The sequence below is a fragment of the Pseudophryne corroboree genome, chromosome 2 (assembly GCF_028390025.1).
Source record: "Pseudophryne corroboree isolate aPseCor3 chromosome 2, aPseCor3.hap2, whole genome shotgun sequence".
In the NCBI taxonomy this organism is placed as follows: Eukaryota; Metazoa; Chordata; class Amphibia; order Anura; family Myobatrachidae; genus Pseudophryne; species Pseudophryne corroboree.
The window spans coordinates 199,876,832-199,895,382 of record NC_086445.1 but is presented as its reverse complement, the minus strand read 5'-3'; the positions used below and the strand labels follow the sequence as shown (position 1 = coordinate 199,895,382).

General features: G+C 45.9%; 1 protein-coding gene and 1 long non-coding RNA gene across 2 annotated transcripts in view; one reads left to right on the top strand and one right to left on the bottom strand.

Annotated features, from left to right (window-relative positions):
• The window catches only part of LOC135008718 (uncharacterized), a 176,696-nt gene extending 167,085 nt beyond the window's left edge, over positions 1-9,611 (bottom strand). The window contains exons 1-2 of the long non-coding RNA XR_010208373.1: positions 9,378-9,611; positions 5,750-5,873 (exon numbers count right to left, since the gene is read on the bottom strand). This is a non-coding gene — a long non-coding RNA (uncharacterized LOC135008718). The remainder of the gene's footprint in view (positions 1-5,749; positions 5,874-9,377) is intronic.
• RAPGEF3 (Rap guanine nucleotide exchange factor 3) overlaps positions 1-18,551 on the top strand; it is a 369,364-nt gene that overhangs the window by 168,117 nt on the left and 182,696 nt on the right. Inside the window, exon 2 of the mRNA XM_063952220.1 lies at positions 10,733-10,786. Within this exon, the coding sequence (XP_063808290.1) occupies positions 10,733-10,786 (54 nt within the window). The remainder of the gene's footprint in view (positions 1-10,732; positions 10,787-18,551) is intronic.

Sequence of the window (18,551 nt, the reverse complement as noted above, 5' to 3'; positions counted from 1 at the left end):
GGGGTATTTTTACCATAGTGCAGGTTTTCAAATGTAGAGATGTTGCCCATGGCAACCAATCAGATTCTATTATTTTACAAAGCCACAGTGAATCGGACATAACTTCCAACCTTCTGGTATAATTCAGCCTGAATTGCATGGGGCCTCATTCATGTTTGTATGTGATGGCCAATGTTCACACAACAGAGCGATTTTCCACACACCGCGCAAGTGCTGCGATCGCAGTGCTCATGCACAAGGGTGCCGCTGCGCTCCCGCTCACACCAAGAACTTTGTTGTTGAGTGATTGACAGGAAGTTGCCGTTTGGAGGTGGTAACGGGGAGTTTAAGTAGAGTGGTTGGAGAAACGCAGGCGCGCCATGGCTATTTTCGGGCATGTATCTTCTGATGACTGCATGATCGTACAGGCAATTACATGGTGTCTACTACTGCTGTGGCCATAGATCAACCTTTAGCTTCAATGTTCTCTGTAATTGCGTATAGTCCGCTAATGTGCACGTAATTGTGATTGAGCTTGTGATGGGTCTGGTGGGCATCTCTTTCCATTCCTGGCTGGCAGCTTCCCTTGCTAACATTAGCAGCTCCATAGCCTAGAAAATCGCAATTGCATTTGCGTACAAACATGAATTAGACTCTAAATTCAGAGAGATGGGAGGCATGCTCAGGGTCGGACTGGCCCACAGGGGTACCAGGGAAACCACCGGTAGACCCCACTGCCTGAGGGCCCACTCCTTCCTCTAGGGATCAGGTTCCAGAGTATGCACTTGTATTATACATGGTCAGGGGCGGATTGGGAACAAAAAGGGGCCCTGGAAAAATTTGTAATAGTGGCCCCACATGGGCAGCACCAGAGGTGTAAGGTCTCGCCATGGGCCATGGCAGCAGTACCCTCCCCCCAAGACTTTCCAGATAGTGGGCATGTCCAGCATCAAGGGGGAAGTTAAAAAGAAATAAAATTAAATATTATGAGCACATTATATGTAGTGATGTGCACCGGACATTTTTCGGGTTTTGTGTTTTGGTTTTGGATTCGGTTCCGCGGCCGTGTTTTGGATTCGGACGCGTTTTGGCAAAACCTCACCGAAAAATTTTTGTCGGATTCGGGTGTGTTTTGGATTGGGGTGTTTTTTTCAAAAAACCCTAAAAAACAGCTTAAATCATAGAATTTGGGGGTCATTTTGATCCCATAGTATTATTAACCTCAATTACCATCATTTCCACTCATTTCCAGTCTATTCTGAACACCTCACACCTCACAATATTATTTTTAGTCCTACAATTTGCACCGAGGTCGCTGGATGGCTAAGCTAAGCGACACAAGTGGCCGACACAAACACCTGGCCCATCTAGGAGTGGCACTGCAGTGTCAGGCAGGATGGCACTTCAAAAAAATTGTCCCCAAACAGCACATGATGCAAAGAAAAAAGAGGCGCACCAAGGTCGCTGTGTGACTAATCTAAGCGACACAAGTGGCCGACACAAACACCTGGCCCATCTAGGAGTGGCACTGCAGTGTCAAGACAGGATGGCACTTCAAATAAATTGTCCCCAAACAGCACATGATGCAAAGAAAAAAAGAGGCGCACCAAGGTCGCTGTGTGACTAAGCTAAGCGACACAAGTGGCTGACACAAATACCTGGCCCATCTAGGAGTGGCACTGCAGTGTCAGGCAGGATGGCACTTCAAAAAAATTGTCCCTAAACAGCACATGATGCAAAGAAAAAAAGAGGCGCACCAAGGTCGCTGTGTGACTAAGCTAAGCGACACAAGTGGCCGACACAAACACCTGGCCCATCTAGGAGTGGCACTGCAGTGTCAAGACAGGATGGCACTTCAAAAAAATTGTCCCCAAACAGCACATGATGCAAAGAAAAAAAGAGGCGCACCAAGGTCGCTGTGTGACTAAGCTAAGCGACACAAGTGGCCGACACAAACACCTGGCCCATCTAGGAGTGGCACTGCAGTGTCAGGCAGGATGGCACTTCAAAAAAATTGTCCCCAAACAGCACATGATGCAAAGAAAAAAAGAGGCGCACCAAGGTCGCTGTGTGACTAAGCTAAGCGACACAAGTGGCTGACACAAATACCTGGCCCATCTAGGAGTGGCACTGCAGTGTCAGGCAGGATGGCACTTCAAAAAAATTGTCCCCAAACAGCACATGATGCAAAGAAAAAAAGAGGCGCACCAAGGTCGCTGTGTGACTAAGCTAAGCGACACAAGTGGCCGACACAAACACCTGGCCCATCTAGGAGTGGCACTGCAGTGTCAAGACAGGATGGCACTTCAAAAAAATTGTCCCCAAACAGCACATGATGCAAAGAAAAAAAGAGGCGCACCAAGGTCGCTGTGTGACTAAGCTAAGCGACACAAGGGGCCGACACAAACACCGGGCCCATCTAGGAGTGGCACTGCAGTGTCAGGCAGGATGGCACTTCAAAAAAATTGTCCCCAAACAGCACATGATGCAAAGAAAAAAAGAGGCGCACCACAGGTATAGAATGTAGATGGATAGTATACTTAATGACGACACAGAGGTAGGCACAGCAGTGGCCTTCCATATCGTACTGCTATATATAGTATACTGGTGGTCACTGTGTCAGCAAACTGCAAAACTAAAATGCACCACAGGTATAGAATGTAGATGGATAGTATACTTAATGACGACACAGAGGTAGGCACAGCAGTGGCCTTCCGTATCGTACTGCTATATATAGTATACTGGTGGTCACTGTGTCAGCAAACTGCAAAACTAAAATGCACCAGAGGTATAGAATGTAGATGGATAGTATACTTAATGACGACACAGAGGTAGGCACAGCAGTGGCCTTCCGTATCGTACTGCTATATATAGTATACTGGTGGTCACTGTGTCAGCAAACTGCAAAACTAAAATGCACCACAGGTATAGAATGTAGATGGATAGTATACTTAATGACGACACAGAGGTAGGTACAGCATTGGCCTTCCGTATCGTACTGCTATATATAGTATACTGGTGGTCACTGTGACAGCAAACTGCAAAACTAAAATGCACCACAGGTATAGAATGTAGATGGATAGTATACTTAATGACGACACAGAGTTAGGCACAGCAGTGGCCTTCCGTATCGTACTGCTATATATAGTATACTGGTGGTCACTGTGTCAGCAAACTGCAAAACTAAAATGCACCACAGGTATAGAATGTAGATGGATAGTATACATAATGATGACACAGAGGTAGGCACAGCAGTGGCCTTCCGTATCGTACTGCTATATATAGTATACTGGTGGTCACTGTGTCAGCAAACTGCAAAACTAAAATGCACCAGAGGTATAGAATGTAGATGGATAGTATACTTAATGACGACACAGAGGTAGGCACAGCAGTGGCCTTCCGTATCGTACTGCTATATATAGTATACTGGTGGTCACTGTGTCAGCAAACTGCAAAACTAAAATGCACCACAGGTATAGAATGTAGATGGATAGTATACTAAATGACGACACAGAGGTAGGCACAGCAGTGGCCTTCCGTATTGTACTGCTATATATAGTATACTGGTGGTCACTGTGTCAGCAAACTGCAAAACTAAAATGCACCACAGGTATAGAATGTAGATGGATAGTATACTTAATGACGACACAGAGGTAGGCACAGCAGTGGCCTTCCGTATCGTACTGCTATATATAGTATACTGGTGGTCACTGTGTCAGCAAACTGCAAAACTAAAATGCACCAGAGGTATAGAATGTAGATGGATAGTATACTTAATGACGACACAGAGGTAGGCACAGCAGTGGCCTTCCGTATCGTACTGCTATATATAGTATACTGGTGGTCACTGTGACAGCAAACTGCAAAACTAAAATGCACCACAGGTATAGAATGTAGATGGATAGTATACTTAATGACGACACAGAGGTAGGCACAGCAGTGGCCTTCCGTATCGTACTGCTATATATAGTATACTGGTGGTCACTGTGTCAGCAAACTGCAAAACTAAAATGCACCACAGGTATAGAATGTAGATGGATAGTATACATAATGACGACACAGAGGTAGGCACAGCTGTGGCCTTCCGTATCGTACTGCTATATATAGTATACTGGTGGTCACTGTGTCAGCAAACTGCAAAACTAAAATGCACCACAGGTATAGAATGTAGATGGATAGTATACTAAATGACGACACAGAGGTAGGCACAGCAGTGGCCTTCCGTATTGTACTGCTATATATAGTATACTGGTGGTCACTGTGTCAGCAAACTGCAAAACTAAAATGCACCACAGGTATAGAATGTAGATGGATAGTATACTTAATGACGACACAGAGGTAGGCACAGCAGTGGCCTTCCGTATCGTACTGCTATATATAGTATACTGGTGGTCACTGTGTCAGCAAACTGCAAAACTAAAATGCACCACAGGTATAGAATGTAGATGGATAGTATACTTAATGATGACACAGCGGTAGGCACAGCAGTGGCCTTCCGTATCGTACTGCTATATATAGTATACTGGTGGTCACTGGTCAGCAAAACTCTGCACTGTACTCCTCCTATATAATATTAATTATACTGGTGGTCCCCAGTCCCCACAATAAAGCAGCACACTGAGCACAGATATGGAGTGTTTTTCAGGCAGACAACGTATACTGGTGGTCACTGTCAGCAAAACTCTGCACTGTACTCCTGCTATATATACAGCTGCTCCCCAGTCCTCCCCACAATTAAGCAGTGTGAGCACAGATATATTATGCAGCACACTGAGCACAGATATGGAGCGTTTTTTTCAGGCAGAGAACGGATAAAACTGGTGGTCACTGATCAGCAAAACTCTGCACTGTACTCCTCCTAACAGCTGCTCCCCAGTCCTCCCCACAATTAAGCAATAAAGCAATCAAGTTCAACAATAAACGGAGAGGACGCCAGCCACGTCCTCTCCCTATCATCTCCAATGCACGAGTGAAAATGGCGGCGACGCGCGGCTGCTTATATAGAATCCGAATCTCGCGAGAATCTGACAGCGGGATGATGACGTTCGGGCGCGCTCGGGTTAGCCGAGCAAGGCGGGAAGGTTCGAACCTGCCTCGGACCCGTGTAAAATGGGTGAAGTTCGGGGGGGTTCGGTTTCCGAGAAACCGAACCCGCTCATCACTAATTATATGATACACCTTCAGAATTTAGGAAACTATATAATTCTTTAGAAAGATATATTTTCTTGCTTATTACACCAACCGTATCCCAATCACTATTCACTCAATCTTATATGTCAGCCAAGCAGGCAGACAGAGCATACACTAGATCATCTGCAATCACAGGCTAAGTGGCAAAGTAATTTTCATATATGCAACTTATTTTGCATCTTATTCATTATGTCTATAAAAAGGACCACATGTCCTCAAACTAAACAGGCCCCATGGGTGCGTCGCCCCACCGGGAATCTTCCCTGTAAACCGTATGGCCAATCCGCCTCTGTACATGGTAGATATGTTGCATTACACTGCACTAAACTATTGTCTATATCAAGATACTTAGGGGTGTGGGCTGGCCACACCCCTAAGTATGGGCCCCTATAACTGCATTCCCCCGGTGAGCCCTTCATGTCCCAGTCCGACACTGGGCATGCTAGAGAAAGATCTAGAGAGAGAGACAGTTGCAGTATCACTGAAAGCAATAATATAAAATGTGGCATGACACACTTGTTACTGCAAAGAATAAATTAGACAGTAAAACCATTGTCAGCTTTAATTGTTAGCTACATACATAAAACTGTATTGGTTTATCCACCATCATATAGCAGTCTGCATGTTTGTACTGTAAACACATTTACTGGCAGGGCAGTCATTCTTCAGATGACAGCTGGTGAAAGGGAAGGTGCACCAGTGACCTTGTAAAAAAAAAAAAAAAAGTTATGTTATTATCTGTGTCTGTACAATGCTTATGTTTTTTTGTTGTTACAGTCAGTCATATACGAGTGTCACAGGCATTAACTGGACATTAACTGCACTTTCAAAGGGCACCCACTGACAGCCATACATGAAATGAATTGTGCCTGCCACTGACACATAAATAATGCAACACTAAGGACTAGTAAGAAAAAATATATTTATCTAATCACACAGTATAACAATACAAAGGAGCTAGCGAGGCAGTTTCACAATAATTGCCACATTTATATCACACTTAACGACATCCTGTCTGCTCTGTCCGGGGGGAGCAGCCAGGCCGGCTCGGCAGGGGGGCAGGGCTATGATGCGTGGAGGGGGTGGGGGCATGGTTACCATGATTGTGCCATTGTAGCCATGCCCCGCTCTGTAATGTTGATATTACCATCATTATACTTCAGGGGGTGTGGCTATAATGACGCGATTCAGCGAGAATCGCATCATCGACTGCTCAGACTGCCCACTTTACTCACTAAGTAGGTGGCCGGGCAGGGGGGTACCTTCAAAATCGGTAAACTTGCCTGTACTTCTGAGGGTCAGGAGGGCCACACAATTTTCGGGAGCCTCCTGGCCATTCCAGGAGAGTAGGCAAGTATGATTTACATACCTCTCAACATCTAGGACCCTGATGCAGGACGAAGCCGTGTGCATGAAAAGGGGCATGGCCTATAGAAAAGGGGGGCTTCACATAAATTCTGTGATCCACCCCATTTTCATCACTTTGGGGGCATGCCCAGCGCTCTGTGAGCTGCTGGCATGCCCCAGTCTGTCTGTCTCCCATGAATAGACGCTGTGTGCGTCTGCACAGCATCTATTCACTGCTGCTCTGCTAAGCAGGGCAGTGAGTGACAGGAGCCTCAGTGACACTGTGGCCCACAGGTGGGACACTGGGACAGTGCCCCAAAAATGGGAATGTCCTGCAAAAATCGGGACAGTTGGGAGGTATGCATTTACATTTCGGAATTTAGGAGATGCAACTTGATTGTGTGCATATTGTTCTTTCTAGTGTTTCAATATGAGAGTCTCATATGCATTAGGTAGCATTTAATGAATTCAAGCAATATGGTGCTACTCACCGATGAAAAGCTCAATGGGTCCAAGAGATGATTTGTACATTAAATTAAGTGACCTCACCTTAATTCCATATTGCTGCCACTGCAAGACACACCCCTAAGTGGCAATAGATAGATACGCTCATAGATGGATGGCAATAGATATTCCCATAGGTAGAGCTAGACACTCCCTTTGTGGCAAAACATGAAACGCCCCTCAACGGCACGCCGTGTTTCGTGCATTCTGCTAACACCTGCAATCTCCCTGAAACTACTTTTCAAAAGTAGGTAAGTACTGTATGCTGCTATCTTGCTGTCTCTGGTGAAAACAAAGCATATTCTAAGGCTGCTTTATCACTTCCAAATGTGAATCTAGACAAAAGCAGCTACATTGACGATGATGTTGATTTATTTGCATACTGCAACCATATTATTCAGTCCTTTCCACAAATGTCGATGCTGGGATCGATGTTGGAGTGTTTACAATCTCCATCACAACTGAACAAAACCAGAGAGCATGAAAGTGAGTGTCTCAGCGCTTGTACACGCCATCGCACGATGGAGCACAATGGGAAGGCTGATATTACTGTAGCATTGCATATTTCCACAACTGCTTTTGCTGTGATTGTGACGGCATTACCACCGTCTCTGAATCAGGCGGCTGATTCAGAGGTGGACGCTGTAGCCATTTAAAAAAAAAAAATTATTTTATTTTCATGCTGCTGGCATTTGGGGGTGGCAATGGGGCAGCGGCAGGTAGCGTCCCAGAATACAAGGACAAGTTGGCCTCATATTCTGGGCATACTAAAACCAGTGTTTGTATAGTTGGATGCCCGTTTACCTGCGCCAGTACTGTGATTTCACCAGACATCCTGTGTAACCATGCTGTTAATCTGATGCTGTTTATCTGATGCTGCTTCTTCAGACACAGCAGCGGGTCAGATAAGTCTGCAGCGGACATCTATTAATTTAAGCAGCCTCCTGAAGCTTTACCATAATTTAGCACAGCCACTGCATTCTAAGGGGGGGATTCAGATCTGATCGTAGATGTGCTAAATTTAGCACATCTACGATCAGTTACTAGCACAGGGCTAGTCTGCCCCGCATGTCTGGCCCTACCCCCCTGCAAGAGTGCAAAAGCATCACACGCCTGCGATGCTTTTGCACCCGCCGAGTAGCTCCCTGCCTGCGCAGCCTCAATGCGCTAGCAGGTGGCTGCCCGCCGCATCCCAGGTCGCTGCGGCTGCATGTGGCGTCACGCTGCTGCCGCGACCCACCCCCGCAAAGGTCCGGACACGCCTGTTTTGTCTGTACCGCACCCCGCCAACGGCACTCTAGCGCCGCTGGTACGCCCCCTCCCGCCATGCGACCGCCTCTACCTGTCAATCAGGCAGAGGCGATCACAGCCCTGAGATGCTGTTAGCAACTCACTGGGCCTCCTGGGGGGTGTGCACGCGCTGCACGGGTGCATTCCACAAAGGGCTTTAGACTGCAATTGCTGCTGCTGCTGCAGCGATCCAGTCTGAATTACCCCCTAAGCCCAGCGTGCACCTCTGAATTAGCATTCAGGCCCACAGTCTGTCTTTGCGCATCTGCCAAATACTTAGAGTCTGCTTCCAAATAATTTCATTATCAAACCTGTATTAATCCGAAAAATTTGACCTCTACAGTTATGCTTATGTAATATATCACGGTAGGTGTGGTGAGGCTGTGTCGGTGTTGGTCGTACCTGTTTCCCCTGAGATTGTCGACTTATTTGGCCTTCTGAACCCGTTCTCTTTGGAACTCCCACAAGGTTTAGGTAGAGAGATAGGTAGAGAGATGAGGACCCCGAAACAAGTCACCACACATTATGACAGTGACAGCAATTTTATTAACAGGGATAGTAGTCCCTGTTAAGGGGATTTAAACGGTTGAAGTTTTAATCCAGTATACACCATAACATTCACTGATTTAGCAATACTACTGGTAACGTATAAAGTGCAATGTAAAACACAGTTCACAATCATGAACACCACAAATACTTTCAGTATTAATTGATAGTTCCTCAGTATTGATAGACTATACTAAATCACCACCAAGTAGCGAATGTAACGGTCAATTTCTGGGCTATGAACCCCTGCCTGAGTTATCAATGTGCTGTCAGCCATACCTCCCAACTGTCCCGATTTTGGCGGGACAGTCCCGTTTTTCACGTTCTGTCCCATTGTCCCACCCACGGGTTGTAGTGTCCCGCGGTGGGGGCCCAGTTGGGAGATTTCCTCTGTCACTCGCTGCTCTGAGAAGGGTAGCGGTGCATAGATGCTGTGCGCAGACACAGATTTCCCTGTGTCTGCCTCACTCTCCGCTCAGAGTCAGCACCGCTCAGCATTGCTGGCTTCCTCAGTTGCTTACCGATTTTGCCAGACCAGTCTCTCCTGCGTAGGATTCCCGCATCTTTGAGCAAACCGTCAGGTGCTGCTAGGCAGCCACTTGTTCCGCTACCACTGATTAGTCTCTCAGTGATGGCCTCATGCTCTTCCCTGCGCATATCTCTCACATCAGCGGCTGTTCTCCACAGGTGTGCGTCTCACCCGCTGATCCCCACAGAGCTCTGAGGTAGCTCTCCTTCCTGCCCAACAGGCTCCTCCTCCCAGTTCAGGGGTCACCAATCACTGGACTCCGGGCTTCCCACGCTCACAGTTCTGTGGCTGCAATCCCCTGGGTCCTTGTGCTACCCATGTTGTGCTCCTGACATCATCAGGGAAAGTAGTTGTTAAACCCTGCAGCGCCAGTGCCTCTATCCCTTGAGTTATAACTAAGTCAGAGTGTACAGGGGACCCGAATGGGGTATCACACTTATTTTACCCTAATGGTGGCATTAGATGGGCAGTAAAAGCTCCTGCGTGACGTCCTAAGGGGGTGATTCAGACCTTATCAGCAATACTGCGCATACGTATGCACTACAATGCGCACACGCGTTGGTCAACAACAGGCATTGCCGGTCAGCGACAGGAAGGTGTGAAAATTTCATTCACACGGGCATTCGCAAGGTGATTGACAGGAGGAGGCAGTTTGTGGGTGGTAACTGACCGCTTATTGGGAGTGTCATGAAAAACGCAGGCGTTCCCAAGCGTTTTCAGGGAGGGTGTGTGACGTCAGCTCTGGCACCGATCAGCCTGTTCTCATCGCACTGTAGGAGTAAGCCCTTGGCTGCGCACAGACTGCACACACCGGATTTTTGCAGCTTGGCGTACATATGCGCTCACACACTTGCACAGCGAATTTACACTCCCCGTTTGGCGGCAAATATCTGAATGCAGGACACCAAAACTAGCAGCCCAGCGATCAGGTCTTAACGTTACCAATTTTTAAGCATTCAGCAGCCTATCTCATAGTACTGTAATAAGAGAATTCAATTAATTATTTTTCTTCCAAACTCAGCCATATAACATGTAATTAAATTTGTATTCCACGCACATCCCAAGCACTGAAATCTTTATCTGTACTGTACGTCCGTTTTTTTACATTTTATTTGTAGGGTCACGTTTGCTAGTACTGTCACAAGAACATAAATGTTGTTTGTCTCACTGCTTCTAGATTGCGTGCTGATACCAGAGAACATAGCTTAATAATAACTCTAAGTTTCTTAGAAAAATCTCCTAGGAGTTAAGTCTATAGAACATGACTCCACCGCTGTCCTTTTTTTCCCCAGCAGTCTTTTTCTGGCCTTTTCTGTAATATAATGGAGATTATCTTACTTCTTTCAGACCCCGCTTCCTGATATTGAATCTCAAGAGGAGTACAGCCAAACCATAAAACAGGTAATAGAGAGCTCTCTTTTTTTACAAAAGCTTCTTTTTCTAAAAGAATTGTCCTCTGTCTGCGGTGACTAAGAGTAATAGATATGTCTGTATCGTCGCATTTCATTTTAATAAGTAAAGTGGACACAAGGTTCTTTCTTTTAATGAAAATATGAACAAAAGTGTTTAGTAGAATATCCCAATAAGAAGGTAGCTTCCTACTACCTTATGCCCAAATTCAGTTCTCTGTATATTAGCACAGAGCCAGGGGTAGAGAAGAATACGAGCAGTATAACATAGCCTCACATTCCTCAGGGCATCTTTATGTACTGAAACTGTCTTTTGTAAAGAGAAGGATTGATTTATCAGTTTTATCCAATGCTTATGGTCTTTAGGTCTCAAAGCACTCAGACATCACTATGCGCTGATGCTTCTGGTAAAAATATTGTTTGATGATTCAATAGAGAACAAACAAGCAAACTTTACGGTCAATAATTTTCTGATCACTTAAAAAATGTAGAACTAATTTCCAAAATTGTTGTCTTACTGGCCTGGCCTGGAACAAATGTTTTCATAATCTGGCATTTATCGCATAAGACTAAACCCACCTTAAATTAAATTGGGTTATATGTTATAATTCTGTGCTGGTGAATCCTCATAGTACAGTAATAGAGGCCATGTCAGGGAGGAGAGAGACCTTCTCTTTCCTCATCAATGTCATCTGCTCTTTACAGAGGGGTTTATGTAGTAAGCGCAGAGCCGGATTAAAGCTATGGGGGCCCCGGGGCATTTCTGACAGCGGGGCCCCGAATACAGAGGCAGGCAGAATATATCAATATATACTGTGTGTATATATAGAGAAGCAGTAAAGCAGTCAGCGGCACTCAGGGTCTTAAAGAATCAAGTGTATTAAAATTCACTCCAAGTTTCCATTCTGTGTGTATGTATATATATATATATATATATATATATATATATATATGTACATATGTGTGTGTGTGTGTGTGTGTGTGTGTGTGTGTGTGTGTGTGTGTATATATATATATATATATATCCTGTAGAAAGGAAGAGGCAGCACTCTGCGGACTTTTATATTAATGTAAATCTGTATTAATAGTTGCTGACGTGGGTTTTTCCATTCTGGGTACAGATTTACACTTCAGCATCCCAGCGTCGGTATATCGACAGCCGGAATCCTGTTGGGAAGTTCACTGCTTCATATATATATATATATATATAGAGAGAGAGAGAGAGAAAGAGAGAGAGAGAGAGAGAGAGATATGCACACGCATGTATATAACTGCACATGCATATACAGTATGTTTACATACAAACATACTGTATATTTTTATATATATATATATATATATATATACATACATACACACACTCTCGTATGTATACACACAGAACCTAGAGCCTGAAATTTAAATTTAACTGATAGTAGCAGCACTAGCAATATAAAAACAAAAACGGCAGCATTACCATTTCCTCTGCTGCTTCCAGAAGTTCCAGGTACTGTAGGCTGATGTCAAGCAGGAGATAGGAGAGAGAGCACTGTCTCTTCTCTCTGTCAGGCTGCCACATCACTCTCCCCTGGGCCCTGCAGCAGTGCAGCCTGCGTGCCCAGCCAATGACTGAGCCGTAGGCCGCTACTGTACTTCACAAAACTACTGGACAGCTGAGCCGCGGCTGTGAGGACATCGCTGGGAGCCGAGAGTACATCGCTGTGCAGCTCCATAGATCGGTAAGAGAGCTCCGATCCGTGGCGGCTGGCGGGGGGCCCATTTAGAAAGGGGTGCCCGGGATAGTTACCCCCTATAATCCGTCTCTGAGTAAGTGCAATTACCAGGGTAAGTAACTACTGACTTCTGCAAAGGTGTATTTCTAGGCCAGGGGTTTTAAAGTTGACCTCATGCATTGGGAAATTGGTTTGCAATGTGTGATTTAATGTCAAGTATTTCAATAAAAAAAGAAAAAACAATAAAAATGATTTTTGTGAAATATCTGCTTACTAGTTAAATGCCCATCAAAACAGAGGCAGAACTCTGGGAGGCAACGGAGTCAGCTGCCGCCGGGCTCCTGCTTTGAAGGGGGCACCTCTCCTCATGTTCCGTGTGTTCAGCGACATTTAATCAATTAAGTTAATTGACAGCAGCCGGTATCTTTTCTGTAGCCGACTTCCCCACTAGTCACCACACCTTACACAGCACATCCTCTGTATTATAGATACAGGTACACTGGAAGCAGACATCTTACTGATGAAGCTATTTGCTCCTATAAAGGAAGCATGAGAATTCTAACTATATGAAGTTATTTCTCTGACAATTACACGTAACTTCATATAGTTAGCTGCTCTTGTATAGGAAGTATGAGAATTCTATCTACATTAGTAAGGTGCATGCTTCCAGTGTAATAGGTTGTGGGTTCTTATCCTGGATATGACACTTGCAAACTAATTGTCAGAGAAATAATCAGTATTGTGAGTGACTGAGCAGATCTATGTAGTGTGTGGCTCAGTGGCGTAACTAGAAATTTTTCTCCCCCAAGCCAAAAAATTCTTCGGCCCCCCCCCCCCCCCCTTCATGCTCCATAATTGGGAGCAAGAAAGGGATAAATATGCGCGCGCCTAAGGCGCGCGCGTCAAAAAAGGGGTGTGGTTTCATTGGAATGGGCGTGGTTTTGCATAAAGGGGCGTGGTATTGCAGGAAAAGACTACCTTATACCCCAGTTTTGCAACCTGCACGACCATACGTTGGCCACCACAGGAAAGAAAAATAATCCTGATTCATGCCCCTTACATTATTTGTCATTTTTCCTCCTTATAGTAATGCCCAGTATACATTATGCCACATACTGCAATGGCCCTTAGACATTATGCCGCACACAATAATGCACATGACACAATATGCACACACTGTAATGCCCCCGACACATTATGCCACACAACGTAATGCCTGTGACACATTATGCCACACACCGTAATGCCTGTGACACATTATGACAGGAATCGCAATGCCCGTTATACATTATGCTACACACTGCAATGCCCCTGATACATTATAGCACATACAATGTCTGTGACACATTATGACACACACCGCAATGTCCGTGATACATTATGCCACACACTGCAATGACCCTGAGACATTATACCACATATCACAATGCCCGCGATATAGTATACCATACACCGTAATGCCTGTGACACATTATGACACACACCGCAATGTCCGTGATACGTTATGCCACACACCGTAATGCCCATTACACATTAAGTCCTACAGTAAGGCTTCTAATTACTTTTCAATTACCTGCTCGTTGTCAGGGGTTTCATGCACTGGGTGTCATGCTCGTTGCCAGGGGTTTCATGCTCTTTGTTCCATGCACGGTGCCAGGGGTTTTCATGCTCAGGGTGTCATGCTCGTTGCCAGGGGTTTCATGCACTGGGTGTCATGCTCGTTGCCAGGTGTTTCATGCACTGGGTGTCATGCTCGTTGCCAGGTGTTTCATGCACTGGGTGTCATGCTCGTTGCTAGGAGACAGTCCTTGTTGCTAGGGCTGTGCTCCCAGTGCCACATATGTCCCCAGTGCCAGATATTCCCCCACGGTGCCAGGTACTCACATGCCCCAGTGCCAAATATAGCCCCCCCCCATGTGCCAGGTACACATATCCCCCCCCAGTGCCACATATGCCCCCAGTGCCAGATATTCCCCCCCAGTGCCATATATTCCCCCCCAGTGCCATATATGCCCCCAGTGCCATATATGCCCCCAGTGCCAGATATTCCCCCCCAGTGCCATATATGCCCCCAGTGCCAGATATTCCCCCCGTGCCATATATGCCCCCAGTGCCAGATATTCCCCCCCAGTGCCATATATGCCCCCAGTGCCAGATATTCCCCCCAGTGCCACATATGCCCCCCAGTGCCACATATGCCCACAGTGCCATATATTCCCCCCCAGTGCCAAATATGCCCCCAGTGCCACATATGCCCCCAGTGCCAGATATTCCCCCCCAGTGCCATATATGCCCCAGTGCCAGATATTCCCCCCAGTGCCAGATATTCCCCCCCCCAGTGCCATATATGCCCCCAGTGCCAGATATTCCCCCCAGTGCCAGATATCCCCCCCCCCCCCGCCTTTTGGAGGGACACGGAGGGCACAGCTCACCTCTCCTGTGTCCCTCCTGCTGCATCATCTCCGGCGGCCGCGGGTCTAATAGGGGGAAGTGCCGGTTCGTGAGCCAATTAGAGCTCACGGACGGCACTTTCCCCTATTAGACCCGCGGCCGCCGGAGATGATGCAGCAGGAGGGACACAGGGAGGCGCGCTGTGCCCTCTGTGTCCCTCCAAAAAGCGGCGAAGGGAAGGAGACTGCAGACTGACATGCGGACGCTCGTCCGCATGTCAGTCTGCTGTAAATCAGTGGCGCCCCCGCAGCCCCTCGCCCCCAAGCCACCGCGAGGGCTGCGGGGGCAGTAGTTACGCCACTGGTGTGGCTGGACCCCTACATAGTTCTGCCTAGTTGCAATGGTTTTGTAGTAGCTTCATACAGTTAGAATCTGCAGGCTTGCTATGCAGGAGCAAAAAAAAAAATAAAAAAAAATAATATATATATAGGAGATGAGCTGGTTCGGTTTCACTCGGCTTTACTCGGATTTACCCGAATCTCCTTATTGGCTATCGGACGTCACGTGTTTTGGATAGCCAATGAAAAAAATCCAGAAAATAAGAAACGGCGATAATTCTTGCGTAAAGAAGCGGGTAAATCCGAACCCGCTCATCTCTAATATATATATTCAGTAGAAATAGGTTGGCACTCCCATCAGGTAGAAATGTGCCTATCTATAGGAGGTGGGGGGGGGGGGGGGGGGGGGCACCAGTACTTTTCTTGCCTCCAGGCAACTGGGACAAACATGCCACTGCATCAAAATGACAGACACCAGGGCCAAATTATAGGGGAGGCGGATGCTACTCACACAGGAGCTGCCGCGTGTTGTGTGTATTTGTGTAACATACATAGTAACATAGTAATACAGGTAATGAGGTTGCAAAATGACAAGTTGTCCATCGAGTTCAACCTGTATAAAAGACCCTACACTATTCTGTATGTAACCATAGGTTTGACCATAATTACTCAAGTGTTAACAACTATAATGCATAATTTTACTAAAGTACATTCATTTTAAATGCTATATCCTTGGATATCTTTTTCAGTTAGAACTTTATCTAATCCATTTTTAAACATATTGACTGAGTTCTCCATTACTACCTTCTCTGGCAGAGAGTTCCAAATCCTTACTGCCCTTACAGTGAAGAACCCCCTCCTTCATTGGGTATAAAATTTTCTCTCCTCTAACCTCAGTGGGTGTCCGCGTCTCCTGTGAAGAGATCTCTCATTAAACGAATCGCCCAATAGCTCCATGTAGTGTCCTTTTATATATTTGTAAATATTAATAGTGTCTCCTCTTAGATATTTCTTTTATAGTGTGGTGCCCAGAATTGTACACAATATTCCAGATGTGACCATACCAATGATTTATATAATGGTAGGATTACACTCTCATCCCTTGCCTCAATTGCTATATATATATATATATATATATATATATATATATATACTGTATATCTGTAATGGGAAGGCTATAATGATGTCAGACTATATACACCAGTATACAGCACATGTAAACTCACCAGCCCCACACAGCTCCCGCCCAGCATGGGGTAAAGGACACTAGTAGCCCAGCAGCTGGCCGGAGGGCTCTGGGCATGGTCTACGCGAGGTGTGGGAGGGACGAGCACAGGACCTCTCCCCTCTGCCAGTGTGCAGTATGTATAAAGAAGCTAAGCCGATTATCTGCCTCCTCACCCGCATCATGTGCAGCCTCAGCACCGACCCCTCCTCCTACTGGTCACTGCACTGCTCACCGCACACATGGTCTCACCGCTTCCTGCTGGATTGATTCACCTACTCCCCTCATCGGTTAGTGGCCTCACATGTCCCTGGTGCCTCCGCTCTGAGTGCTGCGGCACTATGTGGTGGCTCCTGCATCCGTTTCCTGGCTACTGCTGCTACTTGTTGCTGAGTCCCAGGATGGCAAATAACCCGGGGTTGCAGCATATTATTATTATCATTATTATTATTATTATTATTATTATTATTATTACTACCAGTTATTTATATAGCACACACATTTTCCGCAGGGCTTTACAGAGAATATTTGCCCATTCACATCAGTCCCTGCCCCAGTGGAGCTTACAATCTATATTCCCTACCACATGTACACGCACACACATTCACGCTAGGGTTAATTTTGTTGGGAGCCAGTTAACCTACCAGTATATTTTTGGATTGCGGGAGGAAATCGGAGCACCCGGAGGAAACCCACGCAAGTACAGGGAGAATATACAAACTCCACACAGTTAGGGTCATGGTGGGAATTGAACCCATGACCTCAGTGCTGTGAGGCAGTAATGCTAACCATATATATGGAGGAGGGGGTGCAGAGCATGCAGTATATGGCGGGAGCAGTATATGGAGGAGGGGGGTGCCCTGTATATGGGGGTCACTATGTGGAAGGGAAAGGGGGTACAGTGTATATAGGGGCAGTATATGGTGGCGGGTACAGTATACATAGGGTGTGTGTGTGTCCGTGTCCCGAACAGAGCTCTGTCGGGCGCCCTCCGGGGGCCACCGGAGGTACCACAGAGGTGAGGAGCAGCCTTAGCCTTATACATATAGATTCTTTAAATCACTTTAAATCTTACCCTCTAGTAGACATCAGCAAGTGCATTTATTCCCTGCCTCAGCCACAATATTGCATCAGGAACTGTGAATAAATCTGGCAAGATGGACTTTTGTCCCAATTGGGGCACAGAGGACAGTATTTTGGAACACATGTCTTATGATGCAAGCAGAGAGCGCTACATAGAAATCATTGCTGTATATAAAAAAGGTCATAAAAAGCTGAATAAAAACCAAAAATGTATTAAATCTCAAAGTGCATGAAACATATAGCATAATAGATGAAAATAAGATAAAAGGAAATGACTTGAAAGCTACAGGATTTCCACGTAAATAGAGGTTTACTGCTGGCACAATTATTGCATGACTAAGAGTTCCTCAATAAAAAGCTGATCATTTATTGTGCTCAGAATTAGAGGAACAAGAGCAATAGCCTCTCCGTACACTATGTTATGAACTACATTCTAAGGTCAGAGAAACGTACATTAGAGAATTTCAAGTGTGAATTGCACGGTGTACAAAAGCAGACATAAGAATCCATGATATCAACAAACAATCAGAAAAACAAAAAGAAAACACAGTGACAGTTTCACTGTATAAAGAAAATAAGATTTTACTCACCGGTAAATCTATTTCTCGTAGTCCGTAGTGGATGCTGGGGACTCCGTAAGGACCATGGGGAATAGCGGCTCCGCAGGAGACTGGGCACAGCTAAGAAATATTTAGGACTACCTGGTGTGCACTGGCTCCTCCAACTATGACCCTCCTCCAGACTTCAGTAAGGATACTGTGCCCGGAAGAGCTGACACAATAAGGAAGGATTTTTGAATCCCGGGTAAGACTCATACCAGCCACACCAATCACCAGAGCCGGATTAAGGCTTCGGGGGCCCGGGGTACTTAAAACAAGGGGGCCCTAAGGTCTAAAATTACATTTCCGTTTCAAGGTCCGCAGACCTTTTCGTCAGGATGCACAGCAAAGTGACTTTGCTGTACCCCCTGACGAAAAGATCTGTGGACCTTGAAACGTTGACATGTTT